The sequence below is a fragment of the Plasmodium sp. gorilla clade G2 genome (genome assembly GCF_900097015.1).
Source record: "Plasmodium sp. gorilla clade G2 genome assembly, chromosome: 14".
NCBI lineage: Eukaryota > Apicomplexa > Aconoidasida > Haemosporida > Plasmodiidae > Plasmodium > Plasmodium adleri (nom. inval.).
The window spans coordinates 2,617,682-2,642,203 of NC_041706.1; the positions used below are offsets into that span (position 1 = coordinate 2,617,682).

Sequence of the window (24,522 nt, forward strand, 5' to 3'; positions counted from 1 at the left end):
ATATATATATAGATATATTTTTAACATATAAATACAATTAATTATTGTTATTATTTAAATTTTTTTTTTTTTTTTTTTTTTTATTTGTTTTGTTTTGGTTTTTTTTTTTATTTTTTTTGTTCATTTTTTTTAAATAATTATTTTTTTTTTTATATTTAATTATTTCTTTCATTATGTTCATATTATTATTTCCCAATTGTTTTAATTATTATCATACATATAATATATATATATATATATATATATATATATGTATTAATAAAAGAACACGAAATATTTCAAGTATAAAAAATAAAATTAAATTAAAATATTCTTTTTTTTTTTTTTTTTCGTTCTTATATTATTTGATATGTTATTTGTTTTGATTCATGATATATCTATATCGTATAGATATTAAAATCTTATACTGAAGGTATATAATAACATGTGAATTCATAAAATTTTGTTTTTATAGGAATAAATGATATATACTTATTATATTTAATTGTACTCAATAAAATATTAAAAAACATTTCAGTTATTTTTAAAATATACGTATATATGTGTGTATATTATATAAATTTTTTTTTTTTTTCTTTTTTATACTCTCAACAATTTATTTATGATGTTATTGAAGGCAAAAAGAAAAAAAAATAATAATAAAATAAAATAAATGCAAATAAGACATTAATAAAATTAAGGGACTCTTATTTTTTATTTATTATTATTTTATTTTATTTTATTTTTTTTTTTTTTTCTTTCATTTTGAGGTTGTGTAGAACATGATAACTCTTAACCATTTTTTATGTTTCCACACTTTATATAATATGTATGCAAGATTTATTATTTTATGAATCGAATTCTATATAATAATAATAATAATAATTTTTCTTTTAAGTATGATAAAATTAGTTATATTATTATATATATTTTTAATATTCATAAGTTGTTTAAAGTGCGAGGTATATAAAAAAATTTCAATAATTCTGAAAGAAAAAGCCACTTTAAATAGTTCTATAATAAGTATTGTTGGAATATTTCTGAGTATTCTTGTATCTGTTCTAGAATCTATTGGAAATACAATCATTAAGAAAAGTCATTTGATATACGCACAATATGAAAAGTTGTTAGAAGAATGTAAGATTCTTTCAACCAATGAAGAAAATGAGAACAATGAGTTTGAATTTAACAAGAATTTGAAAGATAAAAGTGATGTTATTAATTTTAAGGGTAATAAAATATATGGTAGTGACACAAGTTATTGTAGTAATTATTTTGGTTCTTATAATTATGATGACAATGATGATGATATTATATGTAAACATTATATTAATAAAAATAAAATTAATGAAGAACAAACAAGAGCTATAAATACGTCAAGGAGATATAAAAGAAATATGAAAGGAAAAAAATATTCCTTTTTCAATATATCAATAAAAAGTTTTCAAAATTGCAAAAATAATTTTCGAAAGAAAAAAGATAAAAAAAATAAGGAAAGGAAGAATAAAAAAAAAATATATTCTTCTAAGACATTATATAATGATAATATCAATATAAGATTAGAAGAATATGAACATGATAATAATCATAAACCAGAGGAATATTTGTTTAAAAAACATCAGATGAATAAAAATCAAGTAATAGAAAGAAAATTTAGTAAAAATAAAAAAAGAACATTAAAGGATAACCATATAATAGATTCTATATACTATAACTATTCAAAGGAATATAATATATCTAATAATAACACAAATGAACAAGTAGTAAACATTATTGAAACTTTTACATCTAAGGAAGATGTAGAAAATACTAATAACAATTTTCAAAATTATAAAATAGATAACAAAAAAAATAACATTATAAATAATAAAGAAAAGCATATTCTAAATTTATATTATAGTGATGATAATATTAATGAAACAAAAAATAAAAAAAAGAAAAAAAACAATTCATATAATAGTAATTATAATACTAGAGAAATAAACAAAAATATCAAAAGAAAAGGAAGATTTTTACAATCTATTAAAAATTATGATTATATTCCTTTTAAAAAAATGAAATTGTTTAATTTCTTTTATAGAAGAGGAAAGAGAAAAAATAAAACGCATAACTGCTTTTCTAACACATATATTAATAATAAATGGAAAAAGTACAATATAAAAAAAAAAATAAGAAAAAAAAATCGAACCAATAACAAAATAATATATTCATTTGATAATTATTATATGGATAATTTGTATAGACACAACAACACGTCAATCAAAAAATTGCAATCCTTATCATATGATCATATTGATATGGTTGAAACACATATATCAGAAGAAATTAATATTTATAGTATTGAACTAATGCCTATAAATTCAGTCCAAAATATGAATAATAGTTTATTTATAAAAAGGAATGAAAAGGTAAAAAATATTAAGTATTCATTAAATTGTGGTAATAAAAAAAAAAAAATGTTTTGTTTATTAAATATGAAAACAGGAAAAAAAAAAAAAACAAAAAATAAGTGCAATAAGATATATATATTAAATAAAAAGCAAAGGAAAATAAACAAGGAAAAATTTAATCAGCGTATTATAGATAAACATAAATGTCATGATAATAAGAAATATTATTCATCCTTACCATCATATTCTATAGTAAATAAAACAGAGAGTGAATTGTTCCCCTACAAAAATGATGAAAAAAATTATAGTAATACCTATGTTGAAATAAAAAATATATATAGTGAAAAGCAAAAGAATGAACATCCTAATAATACTAGTGGTAATAATAGTAATAATAATAATAATAATAATAATAATAATACTGATCAAAGTGATATACAAAATGTCAAAAAAAAAAGTTATTATTATTTTTATATTGGAATAATTTTAACAAGTGCTGTTGCACCAGCTTTCAATATATTTAGTAATTTACTGCTACCTGCATCTATGGTTGGATTTGTAAGTATTAGAATTATTTGTTCCTTTTTGTTAGAAAGATTTGTATTAAAAGAAAAGCAATCTTTATATTTGTTAGTCGGTATACCATTTTCTACTATAGGATTAATACTTATAACGATATTTTCTTCTAATAGTAATGATCCAAAGGATATAGATTATATTTTTAATTTATTTCTTAAAATAGGATCTATACTACTTTTAACTAGTGAATTAATATTTTCTCACGTAACAGTATTATTTTCTGTTCTATATTTACAAAAAAAAAGAAAAAATAATTTCCTCTTTTTTTTTGCACCACTTTCATCTGGTATTATGGGTTCATTAATAACAATTTTTTCAAAGGCTACATTAATGGGATTAATGTCCATAATTTTAAATACTCAATACAAATTTTATCATATATTTATCAATTATAAATTATTGATTCTTACCATGATAACCTTATTTACAACTATAACTGAAATATTTTATACACCCTACCTATTGAAGCATTATAATTTGACACACATTGTTTCGCTAAAAAGTTTTGGAAATATAAGCTTTAATGCCATAAATGGGATGTTCATATTTAACGTACCAAAATAAATTAAATGAAAATCAATTTATAAAAAAAAAAATATACATATGTATATATATATATATATTTATATATGTGTGTGTTTGTTTGTGTAGAACACTCATTTATTTTTAACATATCCACAAATTTTACATTTACATAATAATAACCATTTCTTTCTTTTCTTATTAGGAAAGACCTTCATGCAACTATTTATGGAGCTGCGGATTCATTCTTGTTCTTATAGGAATATTATTTCTATCATATGAAAATATTATACCATACATATTAAATTATATAAAACTATATTTTCGGAGACCAATTTAAATATGAAAAATTAAATCAAAATGAACTCCAACTTGAATTCTTCAACATTTAGTTATATATGAACAATGGGGGTTTAATTGTTTACCTTTTAATTTTGATAATATATAAGTATATTAAGCATAAGATAATTATTATTTGGTATACATACATATATATATATATATATATATATATAACTATTAGTCATCCATTCTGTATAGATAAATTTACTTATTTCATTTATATATTTTTTTTTTTTTTTTATATGCGCGATGTTCAATTAATGTTTTATTAATACTGAATTACACAATAATGTTATATATAATATCGTGCTGTTGAAGTCCTCAAATTTGTATTACATATAAATTTTTTTTTTTTTCTTTTACTTGATAAGGTTTTTTGTAAAATATGGTTAAATATATAATTATATAATAATTAAAATTTTACATTCCCCAAATAAACATACATTAATATATAGATATTATAAAATTTTAGCTCATAAATTTTATTCATGTTTGGATTTGTTTTTTTTTTAATTAATATATTAAATATCTAGCATTTTCATTTTTATTTCGGAAGAATAGATACAGATGGATGATTCTTTAATAAAAACCGATAATCATATAAGGCCGCTTCTTGGGCATAACTTATTCCTATCCTTTTATCTTTTTGAACAATGAAATTATCTTTATCCCATTTCATATAATGAAAATATTCTAATAATTCATTTTTATGTTCATTAAATATATTGTATATATAACTATATTCGTTTTCGTGTTTAGGATTATTTATATTTTCAAAAAAAAGCATTATATCGCTTATTGATGGACAAAGAGTAATAAAAAATCTGCTTTTTTGTATTTCATGAATGTTGTCTAAAAAATAATAACAATCTATAAGTTCATTTTGATTTATATGTTCTTGAATATATTCGTGCTTGCAATGATTTCTTTTTTTGTTTTCATTTTTGGAACTACTTATATCTATAGTACAATCATTATCGCTATGAATATTATTACATATCTTATTATTGTTTTTTGGATACTCATTATTATTGAAATATTTAGAATTCTTCTGAACATCAGAACATTTTTTTTTTTTATTATTAATATTCTTAGTATTTATATTGTTTTCCTTCCCAATATTCGTACCCACATAAAAATATTGTTTATCATCTTGCCTGGTTATATCTTGACTTTTTGTTACACACCCAGGACCACTACATAATTTTATCAATTGCTTTTTCTTTATCATTTTAAAAATGTTAATTAATTCATCAATTTTTTTTAGGTAGTTTGTTTCATTAATAATATTGTCATGTTTATTTGGTATATGTTCTTGTTGTTTCCTTTTATTTTTTGGTGTTGAATTATTTTTTTGTTGATCCTTACAATTTTTATTTATTAATATAGAATTTGACAAAAAATATTGAGATATTTTTTCAAATTTATTTGATAAAAAATATTCAATATTATACACTGGTTCAGTTGATCTAACTAAAATAGCATCAGGTATATTTTGAACATTTGTAACAATATTTAAACAATTATGAATACCATAACATAAATATACATAACTGATTCCACCTTTTTCAAACATAGACATATTCCTATTTGTTTTTTTATTATTATAAGCATGTGATGCTTTATCATTTACACCGTTATATGATTCTAATTCGATAATCCTAGAACCATATAATTTATTTTGCTTCTCATCAAAAACCCATAAAATATGACCTATTAATATTTCTGTAATATATAATACATCATCTATAAGATAGAAATTTTCATTTAATATTTTCATTGGATTATTATCAAAATAATATTTTAATAAGAAATATACATAACTCAATTTATTAATATCATCAAAAAGTTGTGTTGTCATAACATTTCTTTTGATAATAACCTTGGATTCATTTATTATATCATTGTCTTTTGTTATACTATCATGTTTTCTTTTCTTTCCTTTCATAGGATAACATAACTCTTTTAATTCATGTGAATCTGTATTATTATTATATGAGAATTCGTTCATTTTTTTCTATTTTATAAAACTATTATATAATATATGCATAATAAAAATTACATATGTGAATAGTTTATTATTTTTTTTTTATAGTATCGACTGAAATATGAACGTAGAAATCATGAATTATATGAATTATCCAAATATTGTCTCCATAGGTAGTTCTTTCTTTTCTGTATTTATTTACTGATCAAAATTTTAGATTATAATGTAGCATGAAAAAAAATGTGGAAAAATTAAAATATACAGAATGAAATATATAAATAGATATATAAAATATGTATAATGTTTAAGAAAAAAAAGAAAATTTCATTATTATACATTATCCATAGGTATTATATGATTTTTTTTTTTTAACATATTACACTATTTTAATATAATATATAAATAAATATATCTATATATATTTGATTCTTATTCCTTCTCTGAAATATTATTATATATAACTAATACCATATCAATTTAGAAATAAAACCCTACTGATATATTAATGTATGTATATTATATATATATATATATATATATTATATTTATTGAAATATAGTTTATATTAATCATATATATATATATATAATTTTTTGTTTCTAATCAAGAGATAAAAAATGACTTATAAAATAAAATGGTAAATTTTGTAATTCTAGGTATTTTCTATCCCAATATATAAATAAGTATATATATGAATATATACAAATATTTATATATATATATATATATTTTTACGTTCCTTATGCTATAAAACGACATGATAAAACAGATTCATTATTAAAAATAAAACATAATGACAAAATGAATTTTATATAGAATATATAATGAATAAGTATATTATAGAAGAATTAAGAAATAATTATTTTATTTAATCTAAACAATTATATATATATATATATGTTATATTTTTGTTCGTTTGGACCTGTATGTATAATTTATGGAGAAAAAAAAATATATTTAATATAATATATTTTTTACAAAATAAATAAGGGTTTCTCTCATTTTTATTCTAATAAATATCATGCCATCGTCTAATGATACAGAAAAATATGTATTATTAAATGCAAAATGTAAAAACGAAATATTCAACACAAATAATGATGAATATTCCAACGAAATATCTAACGAATCTGATAAAAAAATTTCATCTCATAACCAATGTTATATTATTCAAGAAATACCTTTTGTAGATTATTATAATTATAAATATGAAAAATTAAATAAATGTGATAAACAAAATGAATCTTATTATATAAATGATGATAATAGCTCATCATCATGTTCATCAAATAATTGCCAAGAAAATGATAGTGATAAGAAAATATATCAAGAAATGAAATATAATAAAAGCTTTAATATGTATGATAAGGAAAATGCTGAAAATAAAGTCGACGAAAATGTTAATATAGATATAAAAAAATGTGGATATAAAAAAATTATAAAAGCAAAAAATAAAAATGAATTTTTAAAACAGTGTGAATTTAATAAAGATGGAAGTTGTTATTATACCATTTCTAATAGTAATAATTTAAATATGTTTGCTACCGATTTATGCTTATTAAATTTTTTACAGAATAATGAAGAAAATGAATATATTAAAAATTTAGATATATTATATGATATATATAACAATATGGATGAAATGGAATTATCAAAAAGAAATAATAGTTGGCTACATATGAAATTTGATGAACATTTATATGATTGTAAATTTTATCCTTATTTTGAATGGAATGATTCGAATACTTGTTTTTTTTCAGCTTGTTCAAAAAATAAACCAGTTTCTTTATATAGCGCTTTTGATGGTTCCGAGTTAATGTCTTTTAAGCCAGTCAATGAATGCAACGAATTATGTAACTGTTATTCCTTATGTTTTCATCCAGAAAAAAATTGGTTATTATGTGGTACAAACAAATCTATAAAAGTATTTGATTTTAATAAACCTTCTGAAACCTTAGAAAATAGAATTTTGAGTACAAGAAAGGGTAAAGGACAAAAAGGTATTATATCGACTATGGAATATAAAAATGAAGGATATGGTAAAAATTCTATATATGCAGTTGGAGATTATAATGATTGCTTATATGTATATGCAGATAATTGTGATCATAAAAATGATTATATTTTAAAAATTGAGAATAAAAAAAATTCAAATGGAATAACATGTGTTAAATGGTATCAAGAATTTTTCATTTTAAGTGGAAGTAGAAATTCTTCTTATATATATTTATATGATATAAGAAATATTAAAGAGTATGTACAAAAGTATGAAAGATATGCTTTTACAAACCAACAATATTTATTTGATATATATAAAGATTATCTTTTATGTGGTGATACATTTGGATATATATACATGTATAATATAACAAATAATAGACTAATAAACAAATATTTTCTTAATAGATATTCTCCAATTATATCAATAAACAAACACCCTATTTATCCACTTCTCTTAACAGGCTCTGGAACTAGAAGGTTTTATGAAAATAATGATTATCCTATTGATATAATAACAAATATTATTAATAGTAAGAACACAAATATGACAAATATAAGCAATATGCCAAATGAGGAAAAACAAGAAAATAATAAAAAATTTAAATGCTTATCTAAATATATAAATAGTGTGTGTACTATTCTGATGGATTTTCCAAAATGAAATAGATAAAAAAAAAAAAAAAAATAAAGTAAAAACCAAACAAAAAAAAGAAGAGAAAATAATTTTTTTTTTTTTTTTTTTTTTTTTTTTTTTTTTTTTTTTTCATATAAATTATTTTATCATTTTCCTTTGTTTTAATTTATTATTTTATTTATTTTTTTGTTTTAATGGATTGTTTATAATATTTCCATTTAATATAATATTATATACATTATAATATATATATTATATTTTTTAATATGTTTCTTTATAAATACAAATGAACAAAAAAATATTATTATTTGTTAAAAAGATAAGAACATTTATGTTTATAATTTAAATTAATATATTATTAATTGTTATAAATAAATAGAAAGAAAATTAAATAATATATATATATATGTATGTATTATAATTTTATATTACCAAGTTACAATAAAATATTAAAGAAATACTTATATTATTAAAATAAGAAGAGCATCTGCTTTCAATTATGTATCCCTTTGTGTATGCGTTCATATATACATCCATTATGTATTCGTTTATGTGTGAGGTGTTATATTCTTTCGTTTTTCTGTATTAAGTAAATAAATTATGATTCAACTAATAAACTTATATTTTTTAGTACTATGATTATCATCTTATTTATGTAGCCCTTGATAAGGAGCAAAATATATACAAATATGTACATATATATATATATATATATATATAATATTGTGTATATATGTTTGTATTATATTTCAAATAAACAAAAAAGAAGAAAAAAAAAAAAAAAAAAAAAAAAAACCGAATTTCATATTACAAAATTAATAGATGAAGAAATATATTTACATATATTTTTTCTTCATCACAATAACGATTAATAATTTACTAAGAAATAATACATCAAAATGTGTTTCTATTGAAAGAAGAAAAAATAAAGCGTATATAAATTATGGTATAGGATATAATGGACCAGCTAATAAAATAACAAAGAAAAGAAGATGTAAAAGAATAAAATTATGCAAAAACAATTTAATAGATATTGGGGCATTAAAAAAACCAATTAATGTAGCAATTTTTGGAAGTACTGGTAGTATAGGTACAAATGCTTTAAATATAATAAGGGAGTGTAATAAAATTGAAAATATTTTTAATGTTAAAGCATTGTATGTAAATAAGAGTGTGAATGAATTATATGAACAAGCTAGAGAATTTTTACCAGAATATTTGTGTATACATGATAAAAGTAAATATGAAGAATTGAAAGAATTGTTAAAAAATATAAAAGATTATAAACCTAAAATATTGTGTGGTGATGAGGGGATGAAAGAAATATGTAGTAGTAATAGTATAGATAAAATAGTTATTGGTATTGATTCTTTTCAAGGATTATATTCTACTATGAATGCAATTATGAATAATAAAATAGTTGCGTTAGCTAACAAAGAATCCATTGTATCTGCTGGTTTCTTTTTAAAGAAATTATTAAATATTCATAAAAATGCAAAAGTAATACCTGTTGATTCAGAACATAGTGCTATATTTCAGTGTTTAGATAATAATAAGGTATTAAAAACAAAATGTTTACAAGACAATTTTTCCAAAATAAATAATATAAATAAAATATTTTTATGTTCATCTGGAGGTCCATTTCAAAATTTAACTATAGACGAATTAAAAAATGTAACATCAGAAAATGCATTAAAGCATCCTAAATGGAAAATGGGTAAAAAAATAACTATAGATTCTGCAACTATGATGAATAAAGGTTTAGAAGTTATAGAAACTCATTTCTTATTTGATATAGATTATAATGATATAGAAGTTATAGTACATAAAGAATGCATCATACATTCTTGTGTTGAATTTATAGATAAATCAGTAATAAGTCAAATGTATTATCCAGATATGCAAATACCAATATTATATTCTTTAACATGGCCTGATAGAATAAAAACAAATTTAAAACCTTTAGATTTAGCTCAGGTTTCATCTCTTACATTTCATAAACCTTCATTAGAACATTTCCCGTGTATTAAATTAGCTTATCAAGCAGGTATAAAGGGAAACTTTTATCCAACTGTACTAAATGCATCAAATGAAATAGCTAACAACTTATTTTTGAATAATAAAATTGGATATTTTGATATTTCCTCTATAATATCTCAAGTTTTAGAATCTTTCAATTCTCAAAAGGTTTCGGAAAATAGTGAAGATTTAATGAAGCAAATTCTACAAATACATTCTTGGGCCAAAGAAAAAGCTACGGATATATACAACAAACATAATTATTCATAGGAAAAAAAAATATATATATATATATATATATGTATACCTTTTGTATATATCTCTTAAAAAGAAATAATTATTTATTTTTTTTTTTTTTCTTTTTTTTTTATGAATTAATATTTTTTTAATTTTTAATTAAATATAACACCATATATATTCGTTATTTAACGATATAACCAATTTTGTTTATATATTATTTGTATAATACATTTCGAATAAAAAATGTTAAAGAAAAAATAATTATGTTTTTTAAAAAAATATATAAAATTTTTACATAATATACTTAAAAAAAAAAAAAAAGAAAAATTTTTATTATGATAGAATGGGTTATAATTATATATGGTTTAATAAAAAAAAAAAAAACTACATTCACCAAAATAAATGAATAAATAAATATATATATATATATAATAAAAATTATATTATATATAATGTGTATATATTAAAATACACACATTTAATTTTTAACAAACGGATTATATAAAATTATATAGAAACAAAAAAAATAAAATTGATAAAATATATTTTTATTTTATTTAAACTTCTAAAACGACACGAATATGTGTATGAGGTTCTCTTATGATATCTGTTTTTCCTCTTGCCCTAATATTAATTTTTTTAGTATATCCTCCCATATTAGCTTGCAGAGTATGGAAAACAGGTTTTATGTTATTTCTTCCATATTTATTAATAGCATTATGTAGACATGATTTAATACATTTGTAAATGTTGACTGTATATTTATTTGTACCATAATAATAAAGAAAAGCAAATGCTTTAATAATTGGCATATATCTAATTTTCCATAGAATTTTCCTTGTTTTCATAAAAGACATTTTAATATGTTTAGCTGTAGCAGAAACTAATCTTTTCTTAATATAAATAACAGGATTAATTCGATTGGTTTTAACTCTTTTCTTATAATTTTCTATATTATTTTTTTTTATGTTTCTATACATATTAAATAGTTCATTATATTTATTATTTAATAAAACCTTCTTATAATTGTCTCTTACATTTTCAATATGTTTTTCTTTCCATTTCTCTTTCACTTTATCTGGAAAATACCATTGTTTTAATTGTAATCCATCATTTTCAAATAAATCCATATCATCATATAATAAATTATTATTATCCATTGTAATATTATCATTCGATGAAATAGTATCAACTAATTTGTTCTCTTCTTTTGTTTCACATAAGTTATTTAATACAAAATTATCTTTTTCACATATATTTTTCATTATTGTGCTCTTTTTTAAAGAATTATTTCTTATCATAATTTTATTACTATCACCTTTTATAAATGCCAAATCATATTTTTTCTTATCACTAAAACTGAGGTTATATACAAATATTATTTCATCCAATAGTACTTGAAAAATTAACATTATTATGATCAATTTAATTTTTCGTATCATTCTGGTTCTCCATGTTAAGCTTAAATAATTTTTAAAACAAATCAGCACTTATGCAATATCATTATATTTAAATAAACTGAAAATATTTATTCACAAGTAATTATATATATATGAATTATTTATTCACTGAATGAATTTTTTTCTTTTTTTTTTTTACAGGACAATATTAAAAATAGAATATATTTATATAATATATATATATATATGTATATATTATACATATATTTTTTCTTTTTGCTTTTTATAATTTTTTTTTTAAATTATATTTTTTTCAAGAAAAAAAATATAATAATGAAGAATTGAGATTAAAAATAATTATAAATTTCATAATATATTACAATATAATATATATATATATATATATATATATATATATATATATATTATAATTGTGTATTTTTATTATTTTATTTTCTCTAATGTCATACAGAAAGAAAGGCTAAGAAATATATGAATTTGAATAAATAAATATATATGTACATAATATATATATATATATAATATAATAGTATTTTTATTTTTATTATACATATATATAACTTATTTTCTTATATTATATTATTTTATTTTTTTGAAAATATATAAAAAAAAAAAAAATGCATCGAGAAAAAAATATATTTCTTAAATTATACCTTTTAAAGTAAAATGTTTTAATATATTCATGCTACACTATGTTTCTTTAAAAAATTTTTACATATGTAATACATGTTATACATTATAAGAACAATTGAAAAAAAAATATAAAAATATAATGACAAAAAAAAAAGAAAGAAAAAAAAAAAAATGGAGCAACAGAAATTAATATTAAATAATAGGGAAAAAATTAGTTTCAATAATGATCCTGAAATGTAATTGACCTATTTACATTTCAAAAAGAGTAACTGAAAAATTAATTTATAATTATAAAATAATAAACATATATAAATAATTATATGAATATGTAATATTAATGATATATCACTATATATATGTATATATTTATTTATATAATTATTTATTATTTATTTTTTTTTTTTTTTGATAATATTTATTTTTTGATTAGTATAATATATTACCAACCATAACTATGCACATTCCTTTTCAGTTGGGATTGTTTTAGTTATGATTCATTGATAAAAATTTCATTTATGAAAAACATTTAATTTTTTGATATATAAATAATTATGCCTAGAGCAGAACCAGGAACTCCAAAATGGCTAGCTAATAAAATGAAGGCGAAAGGCCTTCAGAAATTAAAGTGGTATTGTCAAATGTGTGAAAAACAGTGTAGAGATGAAAATGGATTTAAATGTCACAGATTATCAGAAGCGCATCAAAGACAAATGCAAATATTTTGTCAGGATGCAAATAAATTTATGGATGATTACTCTGCTATGTTTGAAAAAGAATTTATGAGATTGATGAAAACAAAATATTGTAGGGCACGCATTTTAGCTAATACAGTATATACTAATATGATAAGTGATAAAAGCCATATACATATGAACTCAACTGTTTGGGTTACATTAACTGATTTTGTTTTATATTTAGGGAAAACAGGAAAGTGTAAAATTGAACAAACGGAAAGAGGATGGTATTTAGAATATATTGATAGAGAAAAAATAGAACGAGAAAAAGCTTATCAAGAAAGAAAAAAAATAGAATACTCATATGAAGAATTAAAAGAAAAGAAAATTAATGAAGCAATACAAGAAGCTAAGAAAAAAGGTACTTTCATCGAATCTGAATACACTGCATTACAAAAAAAGAATGACGAGAAAATTATCATTTCATCAATAAAAACAAATAATGATACAAATACTAATAAAGATTTAAAACCAAATGTTAATATATTTTTAGATAAATCTTTTTTAAAACAAGATAGTCAAAATAAGAAAAAATCAATTATTCATGAAAAGAATACAAACCATCCTAGTAATGCAAAAAATAAGAGACCTTTATCAGAATTGGATTTATTAATTTTAGAAAATGAAGAAAAAAAAAAACAAAAAAATAATGATAACTCGAAATTAAAGAATAGCCCAAATAATGTATACACATCCAAATTACGTAGTGAACATAAGGAAGGCCAAAAAAATAAACATGAAAATGAATATCCTAATGATAATTTATCAGAAGAAAGTGATAATAATATTTGGATTTTTAAAAATATAATAGTTAAGATAATTGATAAGACACATAAATATTATAATCATAAAGGTGTTATAAAGTATATTTCGAGGAACGATAAATATAAGTGTGAAATAAAATTGAATAACAGCACAGATATGGTTTATGCATATCAGAAACAACTAGAAACTGTCATACCTAATATTGGTAGAAAGGTTGTTGTATTAAGAGGAAAATATAAAGGGTCACGTGCAGTAATTAAAAAGGTTTGAAAAAAAAAAAAAAAAAATAATAATACAAAATAAAAATATTTTTCATATGATTAAAATATGTTTCGTAATTTTTTATTTCTAATAGGTTTTATCAGATGAAGGTTTGGTTGTAGTTAATATATACAATAAATCATTAGGTATAACAAATATTATATATTTGAATATGTTACCTAATATATATATATATATATATATATATATATATATATATATATTTATATTTATTTATATTTATATATTTATTATTTATTATTTATTTTTTTACAGATAAATTTATTAGCGAAGAACGTATGTCTTATGATGATGTGAGTAAATTAAACGATAAAATTTAGATCAATTAAAATAAATAATTCTTTTTTTTTACTTTTGAGACATATCATATTTTTATTCAAAAATAATTTATTTTTAATTTATTATAATATTTGTCTCTTATTAAGAAACATAATTTAATTTATTTTTATAATAATTAACTTTTTTTTTTTTTTTTTCTATTTATTAATTGTTAAATATTACTTATAAAAATATATATACTTTTATTATTTGATTTTTTTTTTTTTTTTTTTTTTTTTCTTGTATATTTTTCCGTGTATCATTTTATATATATAATTTCCTTATTAATAAAAGACTTTTTAAAGACAACGTTTTAAGTTTGGTTATATCAATATGTTAAGTTGATAATATTTTATGATTTTATAAATATATATATATATATATATATATATTTATAAAATAATAAATGTTAAATATATATAGATGTATATATTTATAAAATAATAAATGTGAAATATATATATAATATATATTTACAATATGAAAAATAAGGCGAACGATAATATTTTTACGTATATACATTTTCACGAAGAATATGGAATTAATATAAATATATTATATATATATATAAATATATATATAATTTTATAAAAAAAAAAATAAGTAAAAATTTTTTATCAATATATAATATGAAAATATATGGGAATAATTAGATTTATACCCATGTTGCAAAATGATTTCATTTCCCCCATCAAAATTGTACTAGAATAATAACATAAATATGTTGTCTATTTTATACAATCAGGCAACATGGCGTTAATATTTTTTGTACTATATGAGGAATAGAAGTGCTAAAGTTTTTTTATTTTTTTATTTTTCTATTTTTTTATTTTTATTTTTTTATTTTTATTTTTTATTCTTTATTTTTTTATTTTTTTTTTTTCATAAAGGTTGAAGAGTATAATTTACTTTTAAATGATCCATGCTTTGAATCAGACAAAGTCTTGGTATCTGCTTTTTGTAAATTCATTGTTTTATGACTTTCACTTGAAAGGTTGAGATTAATTATTTCTGAACTTTTTAGGATTAATTGTTTTTGGTTTTCAGGTGAATGATTTATAAGCCACTGAATTAAGTTAGTATGGATTTTCTTGTTATCTATAAAATGAATATTATGTGGTGGTTTATTAAAACCATTTCGAGCACATATCATTAAAATATTTTTAAATGTTTTTGATTGAATAAATGTATTTCCTTTAGATTCTTTTAAGAATATTTCTTCTAATTCTTTTTTACTAAGTAAATGTTTTAATATTTTATAGTGCTTAGTAATGATTAAAAATAAATCTAAATTCATACCGTCATTATATATAAATTTATATCTACCTCTGAAATTATAAAAGGCATTAGTACTAAAAGCATAATGTTTTACATTATTAACATAATGATTATAAATAATATCAAAAATACTTTGTGCTTTGTTTCCATTCTTTTCTTCTTGTTGTTCTTCTTGTTCTTCTTGTTCTTCTTGTTCTTCTTGTTCTTCTTCTTGTTCTTCTTGTTCTTCTTCTTGTTCTTCTTGTTCTTCTTGTTCTTCTTGTTCTTCTTCTTGTTCTTCTTGTTCTTCTTGTTCTTCTTGTTCTTCTTGTTCTTCTTGTTGTTCTTCTTGTTCTTCTTGTTCTTGTTCTTCTTGTTCTTCTTGTTCTTCTTGTTCTTCTTGTTGTTCTTCTTGTTCTTCTTGTTCTTCTTGTTCTTCTTGTTCTTCTTCTTGTTCTTCTTGTTCTTCTTGTTCTTGTTCTTGTTCCTCTTGTTGTTCTTCTTGTGCTTCTTGTTCTTCTTGTTCTTCTTGTTCTTCTTGTTCTTCTTGTTCTTCTTGTTCTTCTTGTTCTTCTTCTTGTTCTTGTTCTTCTTGTTCTTCTTCTTGTTCTTCTTCTTGTTCTTCTTGTTCTTCTTGTTCTTCTTGTTCTTCCTCTTTTTCTTTTTTTTTTTTTATTTCTATATTTTCTATATTTTCCTTCATTTCCTTATATTGTATATTTTTGTTCTGTTTTTTTTCATTTTTCATTTTTTTAGCTAATTGACCATTAGTTCTATAAAACGTACGTTTTTTTTGTTTATATTCTGGTGATGCATTTCCTATATCATTTGGGTCAATTAAAAATATATAATTATGTGTTAATCTATTTATATTGGTATTTTCTTCATTTATACATTCAGTATCTTTATTCATACTACTAATATATGATTCCCCATATTTTCTCTTTTCATCAATAATATCTTCTTCATCTAATATTTGATCGTTTTGAATTATTTCTGTGCTAATAAAAGGATTAGAGTTATGATAATTATCTACCACATTATCAATATTATCATCAATCCTATTATCAAATTGAGAATCAAATGTATTATCAAATTGAGGATCAACTGTATTATCAAATTGAGGATCAACTGTATTATCAAATTGAGAATCAACTCCATCATTAAATGGAGCATCAACACTGTGAACAACACTATCAAAATACCTATCAACAGACATATCAGTAAACCTATCGTCAACCTTATCAACGACCGTATTTTTAAACACTTCATCATTAGATTCTATATTGAACTTTTCAAAACTTTCATTTATATCCTGATTATGTTCTTCAGAACTAAATATGAGTTCGTTAATATTATCCTTTTGTATTGGTGATTGCATTTTTTCATTATCTTTCTTTTCTCCTTTTTCCTTTTCTTCTATCCATTTCAATTTCGAATTTTGGAAATTTACTATTTCTTCTATACATTGCCTTTGGTGAATATCTAATTCATGACTATTTAAAATGTTTCTATAACTAAAAAGATTATATCTTATATAGTCTGAAATATTAAATATATTAGAATTGATACTACATAAGGAATCAAACGTACTTTTAGGAAGATTGACATTTTGATTTTCTGAACATAAGCATCGTATGTCTTGATTGGGATTATCTGCACAAATATTGCTTTTGCATGATTCTAAAATGAATGAACAAAAAAGAAAAAATAAAAAAAAAAATTAAAATAAATAAATAAATAAATATATATATATATATATATATATATAATAAAATATAAAAATATATAAGTGTATAAATATATTTCTGTGATTTTTTTTTTTTTTTTTTTTTTCTTTTTTCTTTTTTTTTTATTACCTAATTCGTTCGTGTGTGGTACTTGTGTAAGATTGTTTTGAAACTGTTTCTCACTTGTTTCTTCATTAGTATTTACATCTTTACATAATTCCTTATTCTCCTCACATGTAACATTTGAATTCGTATTATTTGTGATATTATTTAAATTATTACTATTATTAGCAAAACATGTTTTATTTTCAGCATTGTTAGTTTTGTCCACCGCATTGTGTAATATCGGTATATTATTATTTATATTATTGCTATTATTATTATTATTATTATTATTATTATTATTACTATTTTTTTTTTTTTTTTTATTTTTTCTTTTTTTATTGTTTTTTTTTTCTTTATTATTATCCTTATCTTCCTTCTTCATATTTTGTTTTTTTAATTTGTTCTCTAATGCTTTAGCCAAATCATCAATAGATGCCATTTTTTGTCTTCTTTGATGTATTGTATAAGGTTTACCGAACAAATTTAAAAAGGATACTTTATTGTTCTCATTGTTATTTGTAACGTTTGATTCTTTCTCCTTATTATCAAGATTGATTTTTGTAGCCCTTTCGCTTAAGTTCTTTATATTTTGCAATGAATATGTTATGAAATATATTGTTTCATCTGGATTCTCTTCTTTAGTTTCACCAGCACCTTGATTATCTACTAAAGCCCTTTGCATTTCGTTCTTATCCTCTTGAACTAATTGATGAGATTTTACATCATTTGATACTACTTCAACTTCATTTTTCTTGTTGTTTTTTTTTTTTGATTTTCTTTTCTTTTTTTTCTTCTTTTTGTTCTTATCTGTTTCTTTATTCTCATCCTTTATAATTTCATCATCTTTAGACGTTTTTTCCCTCTCCGAATCATTTGATGTTATTTCTTTGTTTCCATGAACCTTACGTATTTGTTCTATAACTTTTAATTTTTTGTTGTCCTTTTGTTGATCCTTTGCTATTTTTTCAACTTTTAAATTTTCATCCTTCTTTGCTTGAGCCTTTGTTATTTTTTCAACTTTTAAATTTTCATCCTTCTTTGCTTGAGCCTTTGTTATTTTTTCAACTTTTAAATTTTCATCCTTCTTTGCTTGAGCCTTTCTTATTTTTTCAACTTTTAAATTTGCATTCTTCTTATCTTGAACCTTTCTTATTTTTTCAACTTTTAAATTTGCATTCTTCTTATCTTGAACCTTTCTTATTTTTTCAACGTTTAAATTTGCATTCTTCTTATCTTGAACCTTTCTTATTTTTTCAACTTTTAAATTTGCATTCTTCTTATCTTGAACCTTTCTTATTTTTTCATCATTCATATTGACATTCTTTTTTCCATCACGTTCGACTATTTTCTTATCACCATTTGATTTTTTTTCCTTCTTTTCATCTATGTTTACGGTTCCATTGTCAACAGTTAAGGTTCTTTCCTTTTCTTCAACTTTTGATGTTTTTTCATTTTTCTCAAGATCATTTAAAATTTGTTTTTTATTCTTTGATTTTTTTTCATTTTCCTTCTTTTTCGCATCATATTTTACTTGTTTCTCATCATCCTTAGAAGTTTCTTTCTTCTTCTTCTTCTTCTCAACATTCTTCTTTTTTTTTTTCTGATCATTCTTTGAAGTTATGACCTTTTGATTGTCAACGTTGGATATATTATCCGTATTATCATTATCATTATCATCCAAAATGAGTTCTTGAAACTTGGTTCTTTTTGAAGATAATGAATCAACTTTCATCTTTCTATCCTTTTTTTGTACAATCCTCAACTTTTTTGGTTCGTTTTCTTGAGAACTTGATATTATATTTTTTTCATAATATTCGCTTGAACTACTTAACCTTTTCTGATCACCTTTCCTTTTCTTGTCTCTTTTTTTAACTACCTTCCACATGTTTTCCTTGTTTTCATCAAAATTTGATATATCTTCAAATATTTCATCAGAGAATAATATTTCTTCCCTTTTCTCATCAGAACTTGAAGATTTACCCATTTTCTCACAACAGGTTGATGGTCTTTCCTTTTTCTGATGAAAATTTGATACATTTCCCCTTTTATCATCAGAATTTGATCCCTTTTCTCTGTAATCATAAGTATATGATCTTTTCCTTCTTTTCTCATTATAATATGATGCTCTTTCCTTGTTCTCATAAGAGCATAATCTTTTTCTTCTTTTCTCATCAGTATTCCAGAATTTTTCTTTTCTGAAATAATCATTGGCCATATTAATCCTTCTTCCAAAAAAGTCTTTTCTTTTCCCTTTATCAGTTTTTTGATGAGAATTATAGGAAGAGGATTTCTTTTCATCATTTCTCGAACCATTTTTTACAGGGATATCAACCCTTAGTATGCTGTGTCCAACAGTTGAACCATTTTTTAAGGTTACAGGTTTTCCCTTAGAAACCTTGTCAGCATATGATGTATAAGAATTCACATCAATGTTTTCCAAGTTTTTCTTTTCCTCAGCCCCTACATATTCATTATTTTCATTACTTTTTTTCTTGTTTTTTTTGTTTCTCTTCTTTTTTTTGGACAAACTGCTGGAGCTTCCTTCTACAGCATCTAATTGATTCTTGTCTACCTTATCAGAATCATTACCTAATGATGTGTTTACGTCTTCAACAGATGAATTTTTCTCTGGTTGTTCCTTTTTTTCTTTACTGGTTTTAATTTCTTGAACATTGTCCACATCACATTTCATTTCATTTGTTTTCTTCTCATTGTGAACATTTGTAGATCCATCTGATGTTGAACTTACAGGAACAGATTTACTTTTACCTGCATGGTTCTTAAAATGTTTTTTTTTTCCTTCGGACACTGTTAAACAGGAAGAGGAACCGTCGTACAATTTGTCACACATTGTGTTATATATATATATATATATAAATGTATATAAAGTTTTTTTTTTTTATTAAAAATTACGTATATTATGTAATATAAATGTATATATAATATGTACAATTGTTATATATTATATATTTTGTTAGGGCAACATATTATTTATACATACAAACATTTTAATTTTTTTATTAACGTATATATAATAGATCATATACACAACAAAAAATAATGAAATGTTATGTAGTAAAAAGCAGGAATACGTAAAGAAATAAAAGGTTATCAAATAGAAAATCTTTATAACTATATATATATATATATACAAATATACATAAATATATTCTATATATAACAAATTTATAGAAACAGTATCATATATCTATCAAAAATTTATAAAGGATATAAAATATAAATTAAGTATAAATATATATATATATATATATATATAGAACAATTAACATAATATATATTTTTTTATATTATTATGTAGCCAGTATTTCCATATAAAAATAAAAAATAAAAAATAAAATGTATTAAAATAATTATATTTGGTATCACTATAACAATAATGTTATTTTTTTTTTAATTTTTCTTTTTCCCCAACCAAATATAATATATGTATTATGGGGGATATACATATATATATATCTATATATTTTTTAATTTGTTTTTGATTATTTTTAATTTTTTTGATTATTTTTAATTTTTATGCTTTTTTTAATATTTTAATATTTTAATTTTTTTAATTATTTTTTCTACATAAATATAAAACGAAGAATATTAACAAGCTTATGATTTTTTGTGTAATAAAAATAAAGAAAAACATATTAATTATATATAAAAATATATTTTTATTAAAAAAAAAAATAATAAAATAATATAAATAAACAAATTTATTAATAATTATAATATTAATTTTTAATAAAAATTATAATAAATAAATATATATATATATATATTTAATATGAATAATACACAAAAAGGTACTTTTTTTATGGAAATGCAAATTAAAAGACGTACAGAAAAGTGTTATGCTCATATCGAGAAAAGCAAATTTAATATATATATAGTCATATGTGTACTTTTTTTTAATTATTTTTTTATTTTTTCGAGTATATATATTTCAAAAAAGGGACACTTTTTGTTGTACAAGAAAAAGATACATTAATATATTTAATATGGAAATTAAATAAATAAATAAATATATATATATATAAAGATATTCTATAAACTATAATAAACAAAAATATAGATATATTTATACATGATGTCGTAAATTCTTATTTTGTTTTGTTTTTTTTTATTTTTATTTTTTTTTTAAATATTGTATTCTTTTTTTTTTTTTTTTTTTTTCATATGAAATATAAATAAATAATGTAAACAAGGATAAATATTTATATCTTGAGAATACAGATTAAAGGGGTTACAATAAAATATAAATTGTATAAATGTTTATTTCTATTTTTTTCATTTTTTATAATATTTTGAGAATAAATACATAGATATACATAATTTTATATATATTTATTTTTTATTTTATGATACGAAATAATTAAATACATATGTGTCAAGTATTAAGAATACTCATATGATATATGCACCTCAAAAAAAAAAAAAAAAAAAAAAATAATAAATATATATAATATATTAATATAAAGTGCAAACACAAAAAAAATAAATTTTAAAAATATTAAAATATTTTTATTTTTTTAAGTACAATTTATCATTATTTTATATATATATAAAAAAAAAAAAAAAAGATTATATATATATGTAACCCCCTAAATATATAATATATTTTCTTTTTAATAATACATTGGGAAAAGTAAAATAAGTACAAAAATTAGCTTAATTTATTTTAAGCAATATATATATATATATATATATATATATATATATTTATATTTATATTTATATTTATATATTTGTATATTTTTTGTGGTACGTTAAATGGAAAATATTGAAAGAATGAAACCTTATTTTCCTGCATCCTTGAATGGTAAGTTATACGTAAAATAAGAATTATGTTATATATTTTTTTATTTTTTCTATGCTTTTTTTATTTTTATTTGTTTATTTTATTATATTTTTCATAGGATGCGAATCTGTATCAGATGAATTTTTTAAATGTTTAAATAAAAATTTTATACCTTTTGGCGATGATAAATTAATAAAAAGCTCACAACATGATTGTCAGCATTTTAAGAAGGTAATAAAAAAAATTATATTGAATAATAATATAATTCTTTAAAAGTAAATCAAATTATTAGTAAACTATATTTTTTTCAATATATCTATATATATATATATATATATATATTTATTTATTATTATTATTTTTTTTTAAGAACTATGAAAAATGCACAGAAGAAAAGCTAAAAGAACTTAAAAGCCCAATGATGTTTCTCACGGAATACAAGGAGAAAAATAAATAAACCAAAGAGGAGAAGAAAAAAATATTCTTTTTTATATTATAAAAAATTTATAAGCTTTAAGCGTAGGTGTTTGTATTTAATCAAATATATGAATTTATATTATTTTAATCCATTTTTTGGAAATACATACATATAAATATTAAGTTATGTTTTCCTTTTTTTTTCTGTATATATATATATATATATATATATTTTATATCATGTAACTTATAAAATTGTATAAATGGAAAATAAAGATACGATTATAATTATTTTATATTTTTTTAATAAGATTTGTATTTTTAATATATATATATATATATATATATATATATTATTATAATATTCTTCACCATCTTTAAATTTTTTATACATAAATATTATATATAATGATATTCAAATTTTTATTTTAAGTTATGATATTAATTAAAATGTATAATTTTTTTTATATCTTATTTATACATTTATTTATTTATTTATTTATTTATTATTTGAATAATAAAAGAATTATTGTGCATATTTACTGATTAATAATATAAAGGGAATAAATTATATATATTCTTATTTTCTTTATTAAATACCTTTGTATATTTTAAAAGATGTATATTCATAAATAAAATACACACATATATAATATATATATATATTTTTATATTTTTATTTGTTTTATGTTTATTTATTCAATAAATGTTTTTTTTTTTGTTTTTTTTTTTTTTTTTTTACTAAAATATTAATGTTCTACCACTGTCAAACTTATATTTAAAAAAAAAAAAAATTTGTAAAAGGATAAAGGTCAATATGGTAAGTATAAAATTTTGAAGATAAAAAAAAAAAACGATTTTTTTTTTTTTTTTCTTTTATTTAAATATATACTTATAAGTTATAGATTTATCATTATTAGAAGCTTTTTATAATTTTATTTATAATATAATAAATATTATTTATGTTTTTATTATTTTTAAGAATATGTTTACAGCTCGTAAAGATTTTAATGATTACAAAATATGTATGCAATCACATTTGAATAAAGATATAGCTAAGGAGAAATGTGAGCATAAATTGAACAAGGCTATAAATTCAACATCCCACATGTGAGTTGGAGAAGTTAAAAATATAATGGCATCTATATATGAATAAATATATTATATATATATATATATATATATATATATAATACGTATATTTTTTTATATTTATAGAATATCAAGAGAATGTCTTCCCTATACAGAAGACCTACAAAAATGTTTTAAGCATTCATTTCGTTTAAGTTTTTGTGATAAAGAAATTATGGACAAATTGAAAAATTGTCAGTCAGACGTATACAATTTAATAACTTCATAA

General features: G+C 19.9%; 9 protein-coding genes across 9 annotated transcripts; 6 read left to right on the forward strand and 3 right to left on the reverse strand.

Moving 5' to 3' along the window:
* Positions 1 to 878: 878 nt before the first annotated feature.
* Positions 879 to 3,810, forward strand: PADL01_1466900 (conserved Plasmodium membrane protein, unknown function; the record flags this gene model as incomplete). The annotated part of the gene is made up of 2 exons (XM_028684974.1): positions 879 to 3,500; positions 3,676 to 3,810. The coding sequence occupies 2 exons, from the start codon at positions 879 to 881 to the stop codon at positions 3,808 to 3,810; spliced, it is 2,757 nt and encodes a 918-aa protein (XP_028540999.1).
* A 546-nt stretch (positions 3,811 to 4,356) lies between these two features.
* Positions 4,357 to 5,823, reverse strand: PADL01_1467000 (DNA-3-methyladenine glycosylase, putative; the record flags this gene model as incomplete). The annotated part of the gene is made up of 1 exon (XM_028684975.1): positions 4,357 to 5,823. One exon carries the CDS (start codon positions 5,821 to 5,823, stop codon positions 4,357 to 4,359), a length of 1,467 nt encoding a protein of 488 aa, XP_028541000.1.
* A 997-nt stretch (positions 5,824 to 6,820) lies between these two features.
* On the forward strand, positions 6,821 to 8,461 carry PADL01_1467100 (conserved Plasmodium protein, unknown function; the record flags this gene model as incomplete). The annotated part of the gene is made up of 1 exon (XM_028684976.1): positions 6,821 to 8,461. The coding sequence occupies one exon, from the start codon at positions 6,821 to 6,823 to the stop codon at positions 8,459 to 8,461; it is 1,641 nt and encodes a 546-aa protein (XP_028541001.1).
* Positions 8,462 to 9,256: 795 nt separating this feature from the next.
* Positions 9,257 to 10,723, forward strand: PADL01_1467200 (1-deoxy-D-xylulose 5-phosphate reductoisomerase; the record flags this gene model as incomplete). Its single annotated transcript, XM_028684977.1, has 1 exon — positions 9,257 to 10,723. The coding sequence occupies one exon, from the start codon at positions 9,257 to 9,259 to the stop codon at positions 10,721 to 10,723; it is 1,467 nt and encodes a 488-aa protein (XP_028541002.1).
* Positions 10,724 to 11,250: 527 nt separating this feature from the next.
* Positions 11,251 to 12,135, reverse strand: PADL01_1467300 (50S ribosomal protein L22, apicoplast, putative; the record flags this gene model as incomplete). Its single annotated transcript, XM_028684978.1, has 1 exon — positions 11,251 to 12,135. One exon carries the CDS (start codon positions 12,133 to 12,135, stop codon positions 11,251 to 11,253), a length of 885 nt encoding a protein of 294 aa, XP_028541003.1.
* A 1,163-nt stretch (positions 12,136 to 13,298) lies between these two features.
* PADL01_1467400 (DNA/RNA-binding protein KIN17, putative) lies at positions 13,299 to 14,848 on the forward strand (the record flags this gene model as incomplete). Its single annotated transcript, XM_028684979.1, has 3 exons — positions 13,299 to 14,510; positions 14,602 to 14,653; positions 14,784 to 14,848. 3 exons carry the CDS (start codon positions 13,299 to 13,301, stop codon positions 14,846 to 14,848), a joined length of 1,329 nt encoding a protein of 442 aa, XP_028541004.1.
* Positions 14,849 to 15,714: 866 nt separating this feature from the next.
* PADL01_1467500 (conserved Plasmodium protein, unknown function) lies at positions 15,715 to 20,789 on the reverse strand (the record flags this gene model as incomplete). Its single annotated transcript, XM_028684981.1, has 2 exons — positions 15,715 to 17,786; positions 17,963 to 20,789. The coding sequence occupies 2 exons, from the start codon at positions 20,787 to 20,789 to the stop codon at positions 15,715 to 15,717; spliced, it is 4,899 nt and encodes a 1,632-aa protein (XP_028541005.1).
* A 1,928-nt stretch (positions 20,790 to 22,717) lies between these two features.
* On the forward strand, positions 22,718 to 23,202 carry PADL01_1467600 (conserved Plasmodium protein, unknown function; the record flags this gene model as incomplete). Its single annotated transcript, XM_028684982.1, has 3 exons — positions 22,718 to 22,766; positions 22,864 to 22,976; positions 23,116 to 23,202. The coding sequence occupies 3 exons, from the start codon at positions 22,718 to 22,720 to the stop codon at positions 23,200 to 23,202; spliced, it is 249 nt and encodes an 82-aa protein (XP_028541006.1).
* A 777-nt stretch (positions 23,203 to 23,979) lies between these two features.
* PADL01_1467700 (conserved Plasmodium protein, unknown function) lies at positions 23,980 to 24,522 on the forward strand (the record flags this gene model as incomplete). Its single annotated transcript, XM_028684983.1, has 3 exons — positions 23,980 to 23,982; positions 24,145 to 24,272; positions 24,381 to 24,522. 3 exons carry the CDS (start codon positions 23,980 to 23,982, stop codon positions 24,520 to 24,522), a joined length of 273 nt encoding a protein of 90 aa, XP_028541007.1.